At 25.6% G+C, this 19,457-nt stretch overlaps 1 protein-coding gene across 3 annotated transcripts; it reads left to right on the top strand.

Annotated features, from left to right (window-relative positions):
* Positions 1–5,996: 5,996 nt before the first annotated feature.
* Positions 5,997–19,237, top strand: LOC114122608 (phospholipid-transporting ATPase ABCA3-like). 3 transcript variants are annotated; one of them, XM_050204658.1, is made up of 23 exons: positions 5,997–6,107; positions 6,207–6,715; positions 7,484–9,135; positions 9,203–9,357; positions 9,423–9,578; positions 9,654–9,725; positions 9,989–10,127; positions 10,194–10,443; positions 11,335–11,643; positions 11,720–11,779; positions 12,117–12,181; positions 13,231–13,343; positions 14,503–14,737; positions 15,515–15,738; positions 15,799–16,081; positions 16,154–16,279; positions 16,364–16,579; positions 16,651–16,917; positions 16,983–17,224; positions 17,292–17,439; positions 17,796–18,006; positions 18,071–18,287; positions 18,421–19,237. In XM_050204658.1, the coding sequence occupies exons 3-23, from the start codon at positions 7,497–7,499 to the stop codon at positions 18,598–18,600; spliced, it is 5,307 nt and encodes a 1,768-aa protein (XP_050060615.1). In that variant the 5' UTR covers positions 5,997–6,107; positions 6,207–6,715; positions 7,484–7,496; the 3' UTR covers positions 18,601–19,237. The 3 variants fall into 3 exon arrangements, with proteins under 3 accessions (XP_050060615.1, XP_050060614.1, XP_050060616.1); XM_050204657.1 differs by lacking the exon at positions 5,997–6,107 and having other exon boundaries at positions 6,172–6,715; XM_050204659.1 differs by lacking the exons at positions 5,997–6,107; positions 11,720–11,779 and having other exon boundaries at positions 6,173–6,715.
* Positions 19,238–19,457: the final 220 nt, after the last annotated feature.

The following is a 19,457-nucleotide window of genomic DNA, read 5'->3' as shown; positions in this document are numbered from 1 at the left end:
AACTATAACAAATAATAATACACCAATAAAATTGGTGAGACATTATTTTGTATACTTCCACAACACCTATACAATGGAAACATTAGAAACAAAACGTGTTTAAGTACTTACACTCCATAGACATTCAATGTTCGAACAAAAACAGTTGGTAAATTATTCGTATTATAATTTATAATCATAAGGAGTCGATGAATTATTTATCGATTTCTTATGTCGCGTCGTTAAATATTTTATATAATTATTATTCATCATTCTATAATAGTAGTATAATAAGTAGTAAAAAACATCAAAACGATTAAAAATATCAGTTTTTATAATAATGTGTCCTAAATGAAATAATGTTTGATTGTTAAATACGCTTGTTTATCATCGATTATCAACACATTGTAAACTATTGATTGCTAACATGTGCGATTAATTTTTATGACAAATTCTTTGAATATTTTTATATTCATTCGACAGCACAAAATAATTACTTTAAACGTATCTATAGACTATAGAATATATGGGTTAATTACTTATTGTTGAACAATTTAGTTATAAAATCGAATATAATATTTTCTATTTGTTGCATTTAATAAGTTGTATTCAGGTATTATTCTCTATATTATAAAACTATAAAATACAAAGGTATCAATAATACATCGTATAGATGGTATTGTGGTACATTTGTATTTATAGGTGACCTTATGATTTAAACTAGGAATAGAAGTACAGCTAAAATAATACTTTCATAACTGAAAATTTCCCTATGTCACACCGTTAATCCACCCACAATCAAAATAATTAATCAAATCGAAATTAATTAAATTTGTACTGTAAACTACGTTTTTTTTACCCAATACACTTATAAATTACAACATAATTTATACCTACTATAATTAATTAGAAGAGTGCCACACCCGATAGTCGACCTTAAAACTACTAATAGTATATTAAAATACTTTAATATCTCTAATAGTACTCAGGCCTCGTTATTAGTAAAAACATGGTTTTGGTATAAAAAAAAACACGAAAAGCCCTTCCAAAAAATATTGATACGATACAGATTTTTAAAATTAATCTCCTAATCGATTTTTTAAATAATTGTTGTTTATAAAAATTCTCATTCTTTTAAAAATTCGTATGAAATCGTCAAATTTTATAGATACCTTTTAAAAAAGATGAGTACCTAATTAATAGAATACTATTGGAAGTATTAAAAATATTTTTAGTTAAAAAATGTGGTATAATAGTCATGCGTGCTATAGCCACGCAACTATAGGGTTAGCGTTCTTAACCCATACTGTAAAGTAAACGATAAAAAAATAATAAAAAATTGTATTTATTATTTTTTTTTTTTTTGCAAAAATTTTGTTTCATAACAAATGAATAAAAAATTTTAAAAGAAATATTTTCAAAAATGTTAGTGTTTACTATTAACTTAAATAATCAGAGTCTTATGTTATGGGGGTTGAAGCATAGCATGTCTTAAGGAGTAATAATTAGGCAGTTCACATTACACGTGCATTTGAGCTGTGTCATTATGGGATGATTGGGATGGGTAGTAAATGAACATAATGTTAAGTGTGTGTAATCCATTATCGCATACCACAGCCTACCTGCCGGTCGAAAGTATGATGCACCTATTGACGAAACTGAAATGCAAATATTACGTCAATATGTACATTTTTGACTTCCACAATTCGCAGAAATGTACAATACTATACACAATACAATCGTCAATCGCTCGATTATTATTTATTTCTTAATAATTATTAAATTCTTTTATTCGTTCATATATTTATTTAAAAAATGTTATTGCTATTTACTAACCATCCCTGATAAGCAACCACGCTCATATCTCGAATCAATTAATTCTAAAACGCATACTATTCGTGTACATTTGAGCTATGTCTGTGTGCGTGAGTATAAAATATTTAATAGTGTACACTGTGTAATTTTCCATCGTTTATTGGCCTAAAACGTATGAAAATTACGCGTGATACGTTCCTCTAAAATTGTTAAATGAGGTTTCAACTATAAGTAATCAACTAGATGATTATTTAATCGCATTTATTAAAACATTAAAACAATACTGTTTTTCTACTACAGATATTTCAGTAAACGACTATAATATTATGTCGACACGAATACTGTTGGAGTTTGATTCCGAAATAGGTACTTTATCGGACCGACTTACGTACGTATTGGCTACCATGACCTAGACACCTAGTCGCCAGTTCCCCATTTATTTGATCTATTTGCCATACAGACATATATAGTTAATAGTTAAGCTATAAATGTCGATGGCCGACGAGTGTTTCGACTTGCTTAATATACTTTAGGCGTGGCTATATTATATGCCATATAGACGACTCTAAAACATCGCGGTTTTTACAGTTTGTAGCGGTGATAAAAAGATCTTTATCGGAATTGTAATACCTATGTCCCATTAACCCTGTAATATAATTTGTAATTTAGATTGATAAATTTAACTTTCTACAATATTGCCAGTTTTTAATTTTTAGTATACCTATTTACTTGACTATTATTACTTGTGTTTAAAAGTGGCTGACATTTATTTTACATTTTATTATTATTACTAATAGCTAGAGTTGTTGGCTTAAATTTTTATTTAGTACCTACTCACAATAATAATAATAACAATATTTATTTATTTCCACCAAAATAGATTGACAGTTACTATGAATTTATTTTTAACTTAATCGTTTTGACCTTGTTCGCCGTTGAGAGGTCGGGCCGTTTTAGCGCAAAGGCATCATAGGCACTTTAGGTCTTTACGAACATTTTTTGGCCTTAGAAAATGTATAGCAACGATTGTTTTGTAATGTTTTAAGTGAATCTGCAGTACAGTGTACGCCAGTAGTTTTCAACCTTTTTGATTCATATCACTTTTAACCAGTAACCACTAGAATCAAACACTACGTCACCCTAACATCAAAATAATAAACAATCTTAGCTGTATATTTAAAAACTATTCCATTATTAAAAAAAAAATAATACAGTACACAAAAAAAAAAGTACAAAACGTTGATATTAATAAAATACTATGATTTTTTTTCACAAAAATGTATTTATTTTAATTTTTTTTTCTTTTTTTAGTTGATTTTTCGTGTCATCCCGGTTGAGAACTACTGGTGTACGCATTAGATTGTTAGCACAATTAGTAAAATATTATGTATACAAGGATTTGCAGACAAAAATAATAATATTACTGGGTATTTACAGTTCACACTCAAATGTTAGTTATTGTAATTACCTTGATTTCGTCAATTTAGAATAGTTGATTTTACACAAAACAATCTCTAAACAGGCAGGCATTTAAGAATTTTATTCTATATTTTAGGTTATAGATACATTAATTAATAACATCGTATATTATTGATAAATTAAATTGTTTTTATGATTTGTTAAAAATATTATCATACATCTAAGAATTTAGATATGATATTTGTGTTGTAAATATTTTCAATTTTAAAAACTTAACACTGATATTTATCACTTCCTCTAACAAATCGAAGGTTTTTAAACTATATGTACTGTAGAGCCAATGCCTATGATAGTGTTAATCCGTGACTGCGACTAAGGTAAGCTTATTATTGATGATCATAGAATTGAGAATGATATTGTTATAATCAGACACATAGCCAGGATTTTATTTTATTTTTTTGGTTTTAAAATAAATTTTAATACAGTTTTCATAGATGATTGATACATAAAACCTTTTATCATTATTATTTTTTATAAACTGACAAATATTTTATAATACATTAATACATTACAATCTATATAATTATTTAATATTTTCAACTAATGTTTTTAAAATAAATTTTCAGTTTTTTTGAGCGCTTACATCCAATACTTCGTATTTATACTTCGTCTGTAGAGATTGCACTTTCCATTTCCCTGCAGTGCATTGACAGTAGAATAAGTTCCGTTAAACGCCCAATTCCAGTTTTAATACAAAGCAATATTTTTAAGCGCTTTAATGTTATAAATGGACGTTCAAACTCTGCTTTGCCAATAATTTTTATAAAACATATATTTTTGGTTATAACTTCGCAATGCATGGCATGCATTCAAAATATCCATTATAATCAATATTATAATTTATAGTAGGTACGTTTTTTTTATATACATTTACCCATTTTTCACACTATAATAAAAATTCAAACCCCACCATATATCGTCAAAAACGAAATTCCAAAGACTCCATGTCTCCTACACCCCCTTTTTATATGTGTGATGTGTCTGATAGACTATAGTCACCACTTAAAATTGCAGTAACAATTATTATCATATTATAATATCGTCAAATGCAGCCTTCAGCGATCCGTTTATTGAGTTGGTTCAGTAGGTATCATACACAGCACACTTTAGCACATTTGGGTTGAAATATCAAATTGCCATTACTCATTAGGAGGGCTGTGAATTTCATACACTAAAAAAGTCTTAAATATGCATGCATTTATGCACTAAAAACAAGTGAAATATACTTTAAAATATGCACTATAAAATTTAAAAATGTGCATTATGAAAAAAAATTATACCCACATGGCCACATATGCTGGATGAATCTATTAGCGTAAACAGACATTTTTAGTCGTTTCCATCTACTAACTCTAGTGGCTACTTCTACTTTATTTTAGCTGTGATATCAAGTATATATAGGTAATAGGAACATAAAAAAATTAAATATTGAATAAAGCTACTGCATTTTAGATTCTAAACGAAGTGATGAATGTATTAATTTTACAATGAAGTGTGTGTTTTTTGTTTTTGTGCAGTCTGTGTACAGCATAACTTGTCGAAGTATCTATTGATAAAGTTTTTTTTGGCTAAGTCAAAATATTTGAAAATATAAAGTTCCTTATAAGCAGGGCTAGGATTTGTATGCAATAAAAAATTGTAAAATATGTATTTTATTTACCAAAATATGCAAATATATGCATTCAATTTTTATAAGATTTTTTTTTTATTATTTAGAAACTTGGTCTGAACCATTAGTTTCGACAATTACAATAAACATATAAATATATAATAATTAATAAGCTACTAAATTAGAAAAACATTATTTTTTTTTAAACTATGAAACCAGCCTGAATGAATAAATTAAGTATGGATAAAATATTTTTATAAGATAAACACAAAAATATAGTAACAAAAAACATTTGTCTGTCTTTATATAATAAAATGGAGAAATAAAATAAAATAAAATTTATAATTCACATTCAATAATGTTACATGGTACGACAACATATTTTTTTTTAATTGTCGAATATAAATTAATTTAACACAAAATAAACTATAAAACATGCATTTTTCGCATTATTATAATCGAAATATACTATAATATGCATTTTATCCAAAATATGCAAAATCATGCAAAATAAAAACACCACCATCTATCTTACATCATACATGAGGTAATTCGTGGAATTCATGTATAAAAAAAACATATATGTTTTAAAATTCGAGCCCCAGTCATTAGGTATCTATGCTTATATAATATTATAATTGATTAGTTAGTGACGTAATTTGCATTAATATGTGACATCCAAAAAGTACTCGAATATTGTTCAATTGGATAAAAATTTAAAATAATCGAGTAGATCTGTTTTTATTTTATTTGAATCATTTGAATATTCGATAGTATGTCCATTACCTAATAAATTTATTTTGTTCTAAAATAGTAGGTACCTACAATATAACCATCAAGTATGAAAACGATCGTAAGTCGTAATTTTACAAGCTATAAAACGCGTAATGACTAATGAGTCATATTATATACCTAGTAGTCGAATGTAACGCATAATATATTTTTTAAAAAACGTAGAAATGCACAAATAATTTCTATATTGCGCCGGTTAATGTAACAACCTTGACGTTGACTGCAATTGCGCGCAGCCAGTGGCAGTTTGGGTGTATGAGCATATTATTGTGACTCATTTCGGCAAGTATTTTTGAATGAGCTGTGACTGTTTTAGTGACCGGGTCACTGGTCTCCATATTCTGTATAGTCTGTGGCCTGTGTTATTGTTCTGTGCTTAATATATATATATAATCATTTCCGAAATGACATATAATACATACATCTGATATAGGTATATATTATATACTATCAATTATCTTATCAGTTATACATTTATAATATAAATATATAATTAACTACGATACGACATTGATTATTTATGTTTTTATAGCTGCTGTGAGGAGTAGTTGTTGTAGATGGCTCTGCATAATATATAATATTATAATACATATTTCGTATTGTGAAAAACGTTATTATTCGTAATCGCTAATAATTGTAATCACCGTAATTGATCAACGAAGCGTTCGAGTTTGGTGTACACATCATAATCTATGGTCTGACTGCAAGTCGAGTAGTCGACACGTCGAGTGGTTAACTTTAACTCGTTGAAGTGTATGAGATTCGAGCGCCGACGTTTTTATCAGTGCTTTTAATATTTTAAATAATATTATACGTGAAAAGACAATTATTATTAGTTATCGTTTCTATGGTCGTAGTTAATAGTAGCTACTGCCTACTGTAAGTATGCAGTAGTACCTATGCCCTATTCATAAACGCGTCTGTTGGGTGTAATTATAGTTATTTACCTGTCTAAATGAAATATAATAACTTACCGTTCGTACCGGGTGTTTAGTATTTAATACCAAAGCTTCATTGTTGTCGACATCGGTCAGGTATCGGGTAAGTGCGTTTTAATTTATCCAAATTTTTACAATCTCAATGTTTTTTTTGTTGTGATTGAAAAATCAATAAACATTAGGGTTTTCTATTTTATTAGTTGTTTGTGTAAGCGTTTTCTACTCATATTGTAATTTTAAATGTTTGATGAATGCACTTAATAGGATGTCATGTCTCTGTCTTATTAACACACAATGTACTAAAATCTAAGCGGAACAGCTCCTCTTTTATGTGGTGAGCAGTAATATTAGTGTAAATCGACTTATTTACAAATAAAGTTAAAACATTTTCTGTATTCTCGTCCCCTGTTTTTCATTTTATGGAATTTATGAGGGTGTAAACTATTAATATTTAAAAATGTTCATAATGAATCCTCTGAATATTAAACATCAATATTAAGTAGGTAAATCTCAACAATATTTTAATTTTTAATTGAGTTATGAGCATTTTTAAATATTAATACCTTACAATTTTACATACTCGTAATTTGTTTACAAATTGACATGTTGAAAATATTCTAGGAAAGAACTCAAGATAATATTATTATCTAAGATTATTATGACAATTCATTTTAATATTAAGCCAACTATATAGGTAAGTAAGACAGGGACATGCTGGCACAACATCCTCTTAGAGAATTGGAGAGAAAAATTAACATATTGTAAAAATGCTTGTGTTTAATATCTGTTGACATAATTTATGACAATAAATAAAACTATTTATTGATATTATTAATGTACTAAAAATATATTATTTCTATACTTTTTTCAGAAAACAAGTAAAGATGATGTGGTTAAAGATAAAAGTACTTTTATGGAAAAGCTTACAAATACGAAAAAGATATTGGTTGAGAACTATAATTGAAACAATAGTACCGTGTTTGTTATTTTTTTTAATCAATTATGTAAAGTCAGCATTTACAGGTGAAAGTGCAACTCAACCAATAGTTGTAAACCAAACTATAAAAAGCCCTATTCCCGAAGAGACTTTATACCAAAATTTTAGAGATATCCATTCATTTGGACATTTTATCTATACTCCGTATAATAATGAAACAAAACAGATCATGAACATGGTACAAAAACATTTGGAAATTTCAAACGATAACATTGAAATTGCTATTAATGAAGAAGATATGTTACGCATGTTCAAAAAAAGATACAATGAAAGTAGTTTTATTAGTCTTAGTATTGCGGGATTTGGAATTGTTTTTGAAGAAACTATTAAATCCCAAGCTTTATCGTATAAAATAAGAAGCTTAAATGAATTTTGGTTAACAGATAATTTATTTCCTCCATATGAAGTACCAGGACCTATGGATTTTGGCGATGAATACCTAAATTATGGATTTTTAGCATTACAGTTGACTATAGACAAAGCTTTTGTTTTGATGAGTTCCAACAATAAAAATGGTCTTAATGTAACTGATTATAACTTAGAAATTCAGTCATACCCTTATGCAAGTTTCTTAAAGGATTCCACATTTCAAGTAGTTTTTAATTTTTTCTTGCCAATTTTCACTGTTTTAAGTTTTTTGTTAATGTGTTCTCATACAATTAAAAGAGTTGTTGAAGAAAAGGATACTGGCGTAAAAGAGTTAATGAAAATTATGGGTCTCAAACCCTGGATGATATGGGCAGGATGGATATTACACAATGTTTTTTTATATGCCATATCAATCACAGTTATTACTTATATTGTTTGTTTTTCATCATCTAATGGTGAACCACAGTTATTAAATCATACAAATCCATTACTCTTTTGGATTTTTTTAATGATGTATATGATTGCTGGAGTGTTTTTTTGTTTTGCTATTAGTAGTTTATTCAATCGACCATTAATTGCTTTAATTATTGGTAGTACCTTATGGTGTCTCACTTTCACTTTACCCCAAAGCTTCATCAAACCTACTACAAGCATTCAAATTCAAACACTATTCACATTATTACCAAATTTTGCTGTATCAAGAGCTTTTATAGCTATATCATCACTTGAAACTCAAGGAGTAGGTCTTCAATTCTCTACTTTATTTACTACTGGAAAAGGTGGTAACAGTTTTTCTGTTGGTTTTATTTTATTGATGTTTGTTATTGATAGTTTCCTATATGGACTTTTTGCTTGGTATATTGACTCGGTCATGCCTGGAAAATATGGTGTTGCAAAACCATTAAATTTTTTTTGTAAATGGCCAAAAAGAAAGACTGAAGATAATGTAATGGTTCCAATTATTAAAAGCAACAGTAGGCTTTTTGAAGAACCTCCTAACAATTGTGAAATTGGTATTAGTGTACAAAACCTACATAAACGTTATGGAAATTTTTACGCAGTTAATGGAGTAAATTTGGACTTATATAAAGGGCAAATTACGGCTCTTTTAGGCCATAATGGAGCGGGAAAAACAACCACGATGTCAATTATTACAGGTAAATTTTATATTTTATAATAATAATTATTTTTTATAATTATGTTAATTTAATTCTTTTATTAAAGGATTATTTTCTCCTACATATGGAACTATAAATTTTAATGGAAATGATTTATTCAGTAACATTGACGATTTTAGACAAAATCTTGGTTTATGTCCTCAACATAATTTACTTTTTTCTTATTTGACTACTCTGGATCATTTAATTTTTTTTGGAATGGTATGTGTTAAAATATTTGCACTACACTCTTTTGAAAATTTTAATATTTTTGTAATTTAATTTAGCTAAAAGGTTTGCCATTAAAAACTGCAAAATCAGAAGGACTACATTTGCTTAAACTTTTAAATATATTAAAAAAGAAAGATGAACTAGTTAGTAAACTTTCTGGTGGAATGAAACGGAAATTGTCTCTTGCAATTGCGTTAGTTGGTGATCCTAAAGTAAGATTTTAATTCTATACTGTTCTTTTTTAATGTATAAGTAACTAGAATTAATATTCATTATTAATTTTTTAGATACTAATATTAGATGAACCAACATCTGGAATGGATCCTGAATCTCGAAGAGAAATGTGGGATTTACTCTTGGTATGATCCATTTATTTTTAATTCTTTAAACTTTATTTTAGATTTTTATTTCTAATATGTATATTTTTAATTAGCTTTTATTTGTAAATTAAATTATTTAAAAAAAGTTAACATGGGAACATTAACAAATATGTACGTTCTTACCATCAATGTTTTTTCTTTATTTTTTAAAATTTTATGTTCTACATATCTATTAGATTCACTTTACATAGAACAGATTAAAACAAATTATTTTAATGTCAATATATTTTTCTTATTTTTAGTCTTTTAGAGGAACTAGAACTGTTTTGATCACAACTCATTTTATGGAAGAAGCTGATGTCCTTGGTGATAGGATTGCTATCATGGACCATGGAAAAGTTAAATGCTATGGCTCTTCATTGTTTTTAAAAAAAGCTTATGGTAAGAAAAAAAAATGAATTAATTTGAACATAATAAAATAATCATATATTCCATAAAAATGTATAGGAACTGGTTATAATTTGACTATTGTAAAAGAAGAACCATGTGATGAGTCTATTATTGTAGAATCAATTAAAAAAATTATACCTGGAGCAGAAATTGAAAGCTCATTGACTGCTCAAGTTGTTATTAATTTACCCAATGACAATACTGATCAATTTCCAGATGTTTTTAGAATGCTAGAATTCAACAGAGAAAGATTCTCTATTAAAGGAATGGGTATATCTTGTACAACAATGGAAGAAGTTTTTCTCAAGTAATATCTTAATATTCTTTTTATAAGAAATTGTGTATTTTATATTTTTAAGATAAATTTAAAAATATTATTATATATTCAAAAAAACTATAGCTAAACAATTCTTTGTATGATATTGCCAATCATTTAAGTATTGATTTTGAATTTTATGATAGCTTTTACTTTTCCACTAATATAATATAGGTTTACTGCCTTTACTCACAACTATTCAATTAAATAAAATTATGTACATCTAGCAGAAATGTATATCTAACTTATTTGTGTCTTAATCTATATACATTCATTCTACATTATTATAACAGTTTATTTAATGTTAAATGAATTTATTTTCAATTTATTATTTGGTTTATATTAATAATTTTCTATAACATTTATGTTCAGTTCAAAGAGGACGTATTATGAGCATTTTTAAATATTAATATTTTGCATATTTATAACTCGTTTAAAAATTAAAATATTGTAAAAAACAGACAAGAAAACCTAGATAATGTTCTTACTTTTGAGTTTGGTTATAAATCATTTTACTCTAATGTTTAAGCTAAACACATAAAATTGATTCTTCTGAGCAAATATTTTTCAACAAGTACCTAGTACTTTTTATATGGAGATTTTATAATATTACGAGTTATATTATTAACTATAATATTTTTATTTTTTATTTGAGCTTATATAGATATATTATTGAACATTGATTACAAACCATTATTGGCAATTAAAGGTACAAAAATTATATCTGTATAATTATCTAAAAATAAAAAGATTTTAAAAGCATATCTAAAGAAATATTATTCATTATAGCTTATATGACTGAGATAATAATGTATAAATAATTAAACATTTTACTTTTTAATATACTATTTAAAAATAAAAATAAATGTTTTTATCCTTTAGAGCTGAAAAAGATATACATGATGATGATGATGTATCATCTATAAGCACACCAGTTGGTGCTGGTACTTACCAGTTGATTATTACCAAAGATGATGATTGTAAAGTTGACCAAGTAACCAATCTAATTCAACAGTATGTACCTGAATTTATTATGATGGCCAATATGGAAATGCAAATTATATTTAATCTACCAGCTAGAAAAAGAAATCAATTTGGTGCCCTATTTTCTGCTCTTGAATATCAAAAACAAAATTTCCGCTTCAAAAATGCTAAAATAACTAATTCAACTACAGGCGACATCTATCCAAAGTAATTTTTTAGTATATTATCTCATACAATTTTATACTAATTTATATTCCTATCAAATATATAAACTTTTATGTAGGATAGAAAATAAAAAGAACTCTAAATTGAATAATGATTTTGGTGATAACAATAACCAACGGTGAGAAGTTGATGCATGCTAGTTATTTTCTATCATGTCAACTGTTGTTTATTTCAATATTGTGTTAAACTGACTGTTGGTTGTTTTTGTTCATTCATCACATGTTATATTTAATGGTGCAATTGTATTGTTTAGGAACTGTTGGTAGTTTTTAACTATAATTTGTAGTAATTTAACTTGATCTGTAATAAGTAATTTAAAACCTTGACATTATGTTTATCATTCACACATATTTTTTTGTATTGTTATAAATATATTGTATTGTAAATTTTGTATATACGTATCAGATATAATTTTTAAAATTATGAGAAATATTTATTTATTTTTTAATTTTTAGTTCACTCGCAACTGGAGATGATGGATTTGAACCAAAACAACCATCTTATAATGATGTCACACAAAGTAAATATTTTTAAATTATTATCTTAATAAAATTCTTAAACAAAATTAAACATATTGTTTGTAAACAAATAAAAGGTTATCCTGAACTTCATTAAAAAATTTTAAACTAAAATAATAATTCAATTTTATGTTGATAGTTGTTATTAAGATATTATGTATAAAATCTTTGATATTTACAACTCTTCTACAACAACGGTTCTCATCCTTTGTATAGTAGTGAGCGACCCAAGATATTTACCAATTTTTCATGGTCTCTTTTTATAAATAATGTTCAAAGGGGGCATAAAAAATAACTATTGGGTATTCTTAATTAATTAATTTTTGATGATCCATTTAACATTATTGGCAACCCAAATTTGGGTTGCGACCCTATGGTTGAGAATCGTTGCTCTACAATAGTTTGATCCATGGACAAATCCCTGTACGAGATTCCCTTTTTCATATTTGACATTTCCATGTTAGATGTTCACCTAAATGTGATACATTTTTTATCAGTATTCAATTTTTTTTTTTTATTGAATTTATCATATAGTATTATTATTACCATTTTTAACTTAGTCACTTAGTATAATATTTTAAATATTTAAAAATAAACAACTTGTTAATAAATTACAAGAAATATATTCCTATCCAATACACTAATAGGTTTTAATTTTTAATTTTGTTTAAAGCTTTAAGATAATATTTTATTGGAAAAAAATAATTATTATTGAAATACAAATATTTGTAATTTTAAATAATACAATTTTAATCACAGAAATATTCAAGAATGATGATTAAAAAACTTATATTATTTAATATTTATGAAATCATTATATTTAATTTTTTTAAATTCTTAAGTTTATCTTTAGACCAAGAAATTACAAACTTCAAAAGTTAGTAAAATTAAGTCTGAAATGTATTATCTTATCAAATTAATTAATTAAATTTAATGAAAATTATAAAAATATGATAATAATTTCATACAATATGTATTTTATATTTTATAATATTGTTATACTTTATAAGTTAATTACTTAATATTAATCATTGATTATCATTTTTTTTAGCTTTGATGCCAAAGTATACAAGTGGAATAAATTTAATGAAAAATCAGTTTAAAGTATTGTTGGAAAAAAAAATTGTTTATACATATAGGAGATGGGTTTTGTCATTATTTTTTGTAAGTTATTATAACTATGTTCTTTATGTTAATTAAATTATAAAAATGTAATATCAATATTTAATATCATTACTAACTATAAGTTGCTATTAAATAGTGCAGTGGTTCTCAACATTTTTTAAACTGTCTGCAAATATTTTTCAATGACCCTCCCCTCGCCCTTAAAATAAAATAAAAACTATAGTAGTATTCATGAAAAGCTTATAACTAAATAATATATACAAAATATTAATAAAATGTTTAAGTGTAATGAATAATTACAGATATACAAATGTAAATAATTGATATATTTTGAATTAATTATATTAGTTTGTGAGATGGTTATAATTGGTGACTTAAAGCTAATTTTTTTACGTTTAGTTCTATCCTTGTGTTAATTGTATACTGAAAGTATAGTAAGTGAAAGAACAATAAGAATCTAATAAAGATAATAAGTTATAAAACGATTACAGATAAATAAACATATGCCGCTTTGGTGGGTAGTTTATATTTTATAATCATGCATTTATTTTATAAATAAAAACAATTATGGATAAATCTTGATACATTGTTTTCAGTTTTTAAGTTTTAATGTAAATAGTTGCTCTAATAGTTCACTCCCCTACCATCCAAAACTTGTTCACTACCCATCAGTAACCCTTCAACACCCATAGGAGACAATATCACCCCTGTTGAAAACCACTGAAATAGTATTATTTACTTACTATGTATAGAATGAATTATCTCATTTAATATAAGCATTGTAGCCACTAAAGCTATTATAGGATATGTTAAATCTTAATCCAACTGATCCATCTTAAAGTTGAAGATAATTATTATTAATTACTACTTATTAATAATCTTATTATTTTTTTTTTTTTTTTGAAAAATGTTTGAACAAAACATATCCCGTATGACCAATTTATTTATTGCTCTGTTTTGGATCTAAAATTTAATAAATATATTACATATTATTAATGATTAATTGTAGTATAGTTAATAATTAGTATTTCATAATTATACTTAATAAACATAAAATAATTTCAATAAAGTAAAGACTAATGTAATTTGGTGTCAACTCGATATTGTTGTGGCATTAAATACTATGTATTCAATATTCATGCAGGGCAACAAATAAAAAGCATTTAATAATTATTAATTTTATTCTTATTATTTCCAGGGTATTGGACCAATTATGTTGGGCTTGTTAGTTATGAAAGCTTCTAATTATTTAATGACTACAAATGAAACTTCTCAAGGATTAAATGTATCATTAAGCACCTATAAAGATAGTAGTGTGTATTACCGTGCTGGAGATAACTCTTCTGAAAATTTAGAACCAATATTTGCAGCTATTTCTAAATCAAATAAAGCTACTGTTAATGAAACATCGTCAGCAAGCAATATAATTAATGGTAAAATTAATATAATCATTTTTCATGTTTAAATATAGGCATTAAATTACCCCCTCCCTCTCTAATTAAAAAATAATAGTTAATATTAGGTATGCAAATGAAAAAATAAAATAGTAAAGGAGCTCCGTTTCCCTATATGCCCCTCCAATTTGAACTTAAGGCATATGTTATAAGCTTTTAAAAAAATCCTGACAAGTTTTTGGTCATAAAATACTAAATGCTTCCTAAATTTAGAATATGATAAACATATTATAATTACTTTTGGTATAGCCTTTATCATAATCAAAATTTAAGTTGTATTTAAACCATCCTCATTAATGTTTTAAAATATATTATGCGAATTCTCTATACGGATGATTAGTGCTTACGTCATACACGTTCTTATCACACGTACAAATCTTATCGATGGATCCGTTGGATCCAAACATAAACTATTAAAATGTAATAACATCGCTTAAAATAATCGTGTAATATTATATACGTTATTTACACATTGTTTAAGTAGAATTGTTTAATTCTTAAGGTTTGTGTGTACTTATGCACTGTGCATAGTTAGTTTAATGAAAAATTGCGTAAATTAAAAAATTAAACTACAATTTTGTTCAAATTTTCTAAAAGTATATTCTTTTCATATAGAACTAAATATTTGTTTGAATCCAATTGGGACATTAATTTAGAATACATTACTTGGAAGTTAAAATTTAGTTATTTAAATTAATTATTCATAATTGTATTATTAAATAAAATGTGTTAAATAATCAAATATTTGTTTAATAGATCTATTAAAAATGTGCCAAGATGATGTATTCAATTACAGAACAAATCTTATGATAGCTGGTGACTTTAACCAAACAAAATCAACTGTTATTTACAATACTATAGCTATTCATACTCCAGGAATTGCAGTAAATCTTTATTCTAATGCTCTATTACAAAAGTTGTCTGGAAATAATGGTTCATATATTTCAACTGTTAATGAACCGATTCGTTTAAATAATGTGGTAAGGTAATTGTTATAATTAAATATACAATTAAGATATATATATATATATATTTTTTAGAATATATGTGATGAAGGACTAGGATTGCAACTAGTATTTGTTTGGATGGCTACTTTTGCCCCTGGTTTATTATATTTAATAGGATATTTTATAGCATTACCATTAAATGAAAGAGTTAGTGGTATTAAACACTTACAAATAATGACGAAACTTTCACCGATCATGTATTGGATTGCTTGTTTTGTTTGGGACTATTTTTGTTACTTAATTGTGGCTATATCAGCATTGATTGGTATATACTTAATGGATACAAACGGATTATTTTCGAATATAAATGAATTAGGTAAGTTAATCTACAATAAAGTTTAAATCAAGGTTATTTAATGTAGGTATGATCTAAATATGATTTTTATAGGTGCTCTATTCACAATACTACTTATTTATGGATGGACTGCAATATTCTACGCATATGTTTATAGCTACTTTCAAAAAACCTTAGTCAATTCCATGTTATTGTTCATTTCAATTAATTATATAATAGGTATTTATATATATATATATAAACGTTTATGTTAATTAATAACATTATTGATAGTTAATAATTGTGTGGTTAATTTATTTACAGGAATGTTCTTAAATGTTGGGCTTTTTTCTTTGAAAGACTTAATTAGATACCGTAATAGTATAAATCCCTTTAACACATTAAATATAATAAGGATAATTTCTTTAATTTTTCCACATTTTGCATATTCAGCATGTATAGCAGGATTTATTGAAATAGCGTGGGAAAACAATATGTGTAAAATATGCAAATCATCTTTTACAGTTGAAAAATGTAAAAGTAAGTACTTAATATTTTTTTTTTCATTCTTTGTCAACCAAGATTTATAATCCTATAATTAAACATTTTAGATTCTATTTATACTGAACGTAAAAGTTATTTTGTTTTCAAATCCAGTGAAAATCAGTACGGCATATTAGAAGAAACTTTATTTTTATTATTTAGTAGCATACTGTACATAATAATAATATTATTAATTGATTATAAAGTATTTCATCGATTATATCAATTTGTTTTTAATAAAATTATTGGTACTGGTGATAGTTATAAAGATGTTAACGAAGATCCAGATGTTGGTGGTGAAAGAGACAAAGTCGATGCAGCTAAAACTCATTTTAGTAATTAAAAATGTTTGTAAACTAATCACTAATAAATTTAATTAAACTGTATGTTTATATTTTAGATGATGCTTCATCGCCATTATTGCTGGTTGATGACTTGGTTAAAAAGTTTAGTTTTAGATTTACCGGTGTCAGAGGTGTAAGTTTTGCCGTTTCACCTGGTGAATGTTTTGGTTTACTTGGTGTGAATGGGGCAGGTAAAACAACTACATTCCGAATTTTAACTGGTGATACATTTCCTTCAAAAGGTGATGCTTCTATTCTGACAGATAAGTTGTACAAACTCAGCTCTAACATAAATCAGGTTAGTATAAAAAAATTAAAGTTTAAAACAAAAATATTTATATTAATTAGTTATAAATGCTATACAGTATGTTTCTATGATTGGTTATTGTCCTCAATTTGATGCAATAAATGACCAACTTACTGGAAGAGAAAGCTTAAAATTAATGGCAATTTTAAGAGGAATACCGCCAACAAACACTAAAAAACATGTTGATAAATGGATTAAACTTTTAGGTATGTAAAATGAGATGCTGAAAGTACTTTTAGAAAATATAGTTAATTGGTATAAAATACCCATATTGTTTTTTTAAGAAATATAAGAATATAGATGTAGAATAAGATTTTATTTTTATAATAGATTGTAGTCATCTTATGACTTATATTAAGTAACTTAAGATTTAATCAGGACTTCTATCGTGAAAAATACAATGTAGCCTATAAAAAAAAATTATAACTTCTCTTAAGATCACATTAAAGTCCACATTTTTTTATATAGATACTATTTAATCGTTTTCTGATTATCTTGAAAACTTCAAAATGTGTAAACTATTAATGTTTCATTTTTATTATTATTATTATCATTGTCATAGGTCTTGACGAATATAAAGATCGAGTATGTGGAAACTATAGCGGTGGTAATAAAAGAAAACTAAACACTGCAATGGCATTGATTGGAGATCCTCCTGTTGTATTTTTGGATGAACCCACTAGTGGAGTAGACCCTGTAGCAAGACGTAATTTATGGCAGCTATTAGCTGCTAGTCAAAGAGGTGGACAAGCTGTTGTACTTACATCACATAGGTAAAAAAAGAAAATTGTATTCAATGTTTATATTGAGTTATAATTATTTTATTTACTTAAATAGTATGGATGAATGTGAAGCACTTTGCAACCGTTTGACAATAATGGTAGACGGTGTGATGAAATGTATTGGTAATATACAATATTTGAAAAATCGGTATGGACAAGGATATACAATAATGATAAAATTAAGTTATATTGAAAATTTCAATGTTACTGAACTAAAATCTGATATAGAACGTCAGTTTAATCCTGACATCAATTTAAAAGACGAACATAAAGTAAGATTGAGCTATCACACTTTTATTTTATTTAAATAATTTCATTACAGTGACCCAACTGTGCACGGCAATATCCTAGAAAATATATTTCTTAAGCATATTTATTAATATTAACATGCTGTTTTTATTGCAGGGTTTACTGCATTATCATATTACTAATCCAAATATACCACTGTCAGAGATATTTGGTCAGATGAAAGTAATTAAAGAAAATTATAGGGCAATTGAAGACTATACTATTAGTGACACAACTCTTGAACAAGTATTCATTGCTTTTGCAAAAAAACAGGCGGTTTTAAATGTAACAAAATAAGGTCATGTTAATTGTTTATATTACTTATATAATATACATTTTTAATAATTCAAATTTAGTTCTCATATTATTTTTATTTTAATATTATGCATAGAGTTCCTCGACTTTCAAAATAAAATTGATTTATTAAGTCTAAAAAATTGTATTTTTACTATTATTAAAATATTTAAATAAGAATAGTAATACTTGTTTGTTATAATTAAATATATTTAACATTCGAAGAGGCTAGTGATAAAATATGTTGGATAATCCTGTTATTGAATGTAAATAATGGTGATTATAAAACTATTTTTATTCTTGAAGTTTTTCATTTTAATTTTAATCTGATTACTTAAACATTTATAGTATATTTTATTATTTACTAATACTTTAAACTGTATTTATAATAACCTTAAATAATTATAATATAAAAATTGTGCTTTTCACCACACTCGATGTGGTCATGGTGGCTTAAATATTTTATTGAAGATGTATATTTTACTTATAAACATTAAAATATATGAATTCTTTAACTATTATGGTAAAGTGAAGAAAAATACTAAAATTGTTATTTGTCTATGTTTATAATTTTGCACTATTTGATATCTAAGCTATTGTATAACATTTTATTATATCTATCAATAAATATTTTTAAAGATGTTTTTGTTTTTATTAGTAATGCTAAGACTTATTTGATTTATACTAGTTGTCTATTGATACAATCATTCATAATTATGTTATTTTGTTCTAAAATTAAAACATTTTTTAATACCTATATTATAAAAAATTGAACAAAATTATTAAATAATATTTTAATGTCTAATTAATTTTTTAATTTTTGTAAGGGTACTTATGATTATATATATCTATATTTTATC

Source organism: Aphis gossypii, chromosome 3 (genome assembly GCF_020184175.1).
Source record: "Aphis gossypii isolate Hap1 chromosome 3, ASM2018417v2, whole genome shotgun sequence".
NCBI lineage: Eukaryota > Metazoa > Arthropoda > Insecta > Hemiptera > Aphididae > Aphis > Aphis gossypii.
This window is presented reverse-complemented; position numbering and strand designations above follow the sequence as displayed.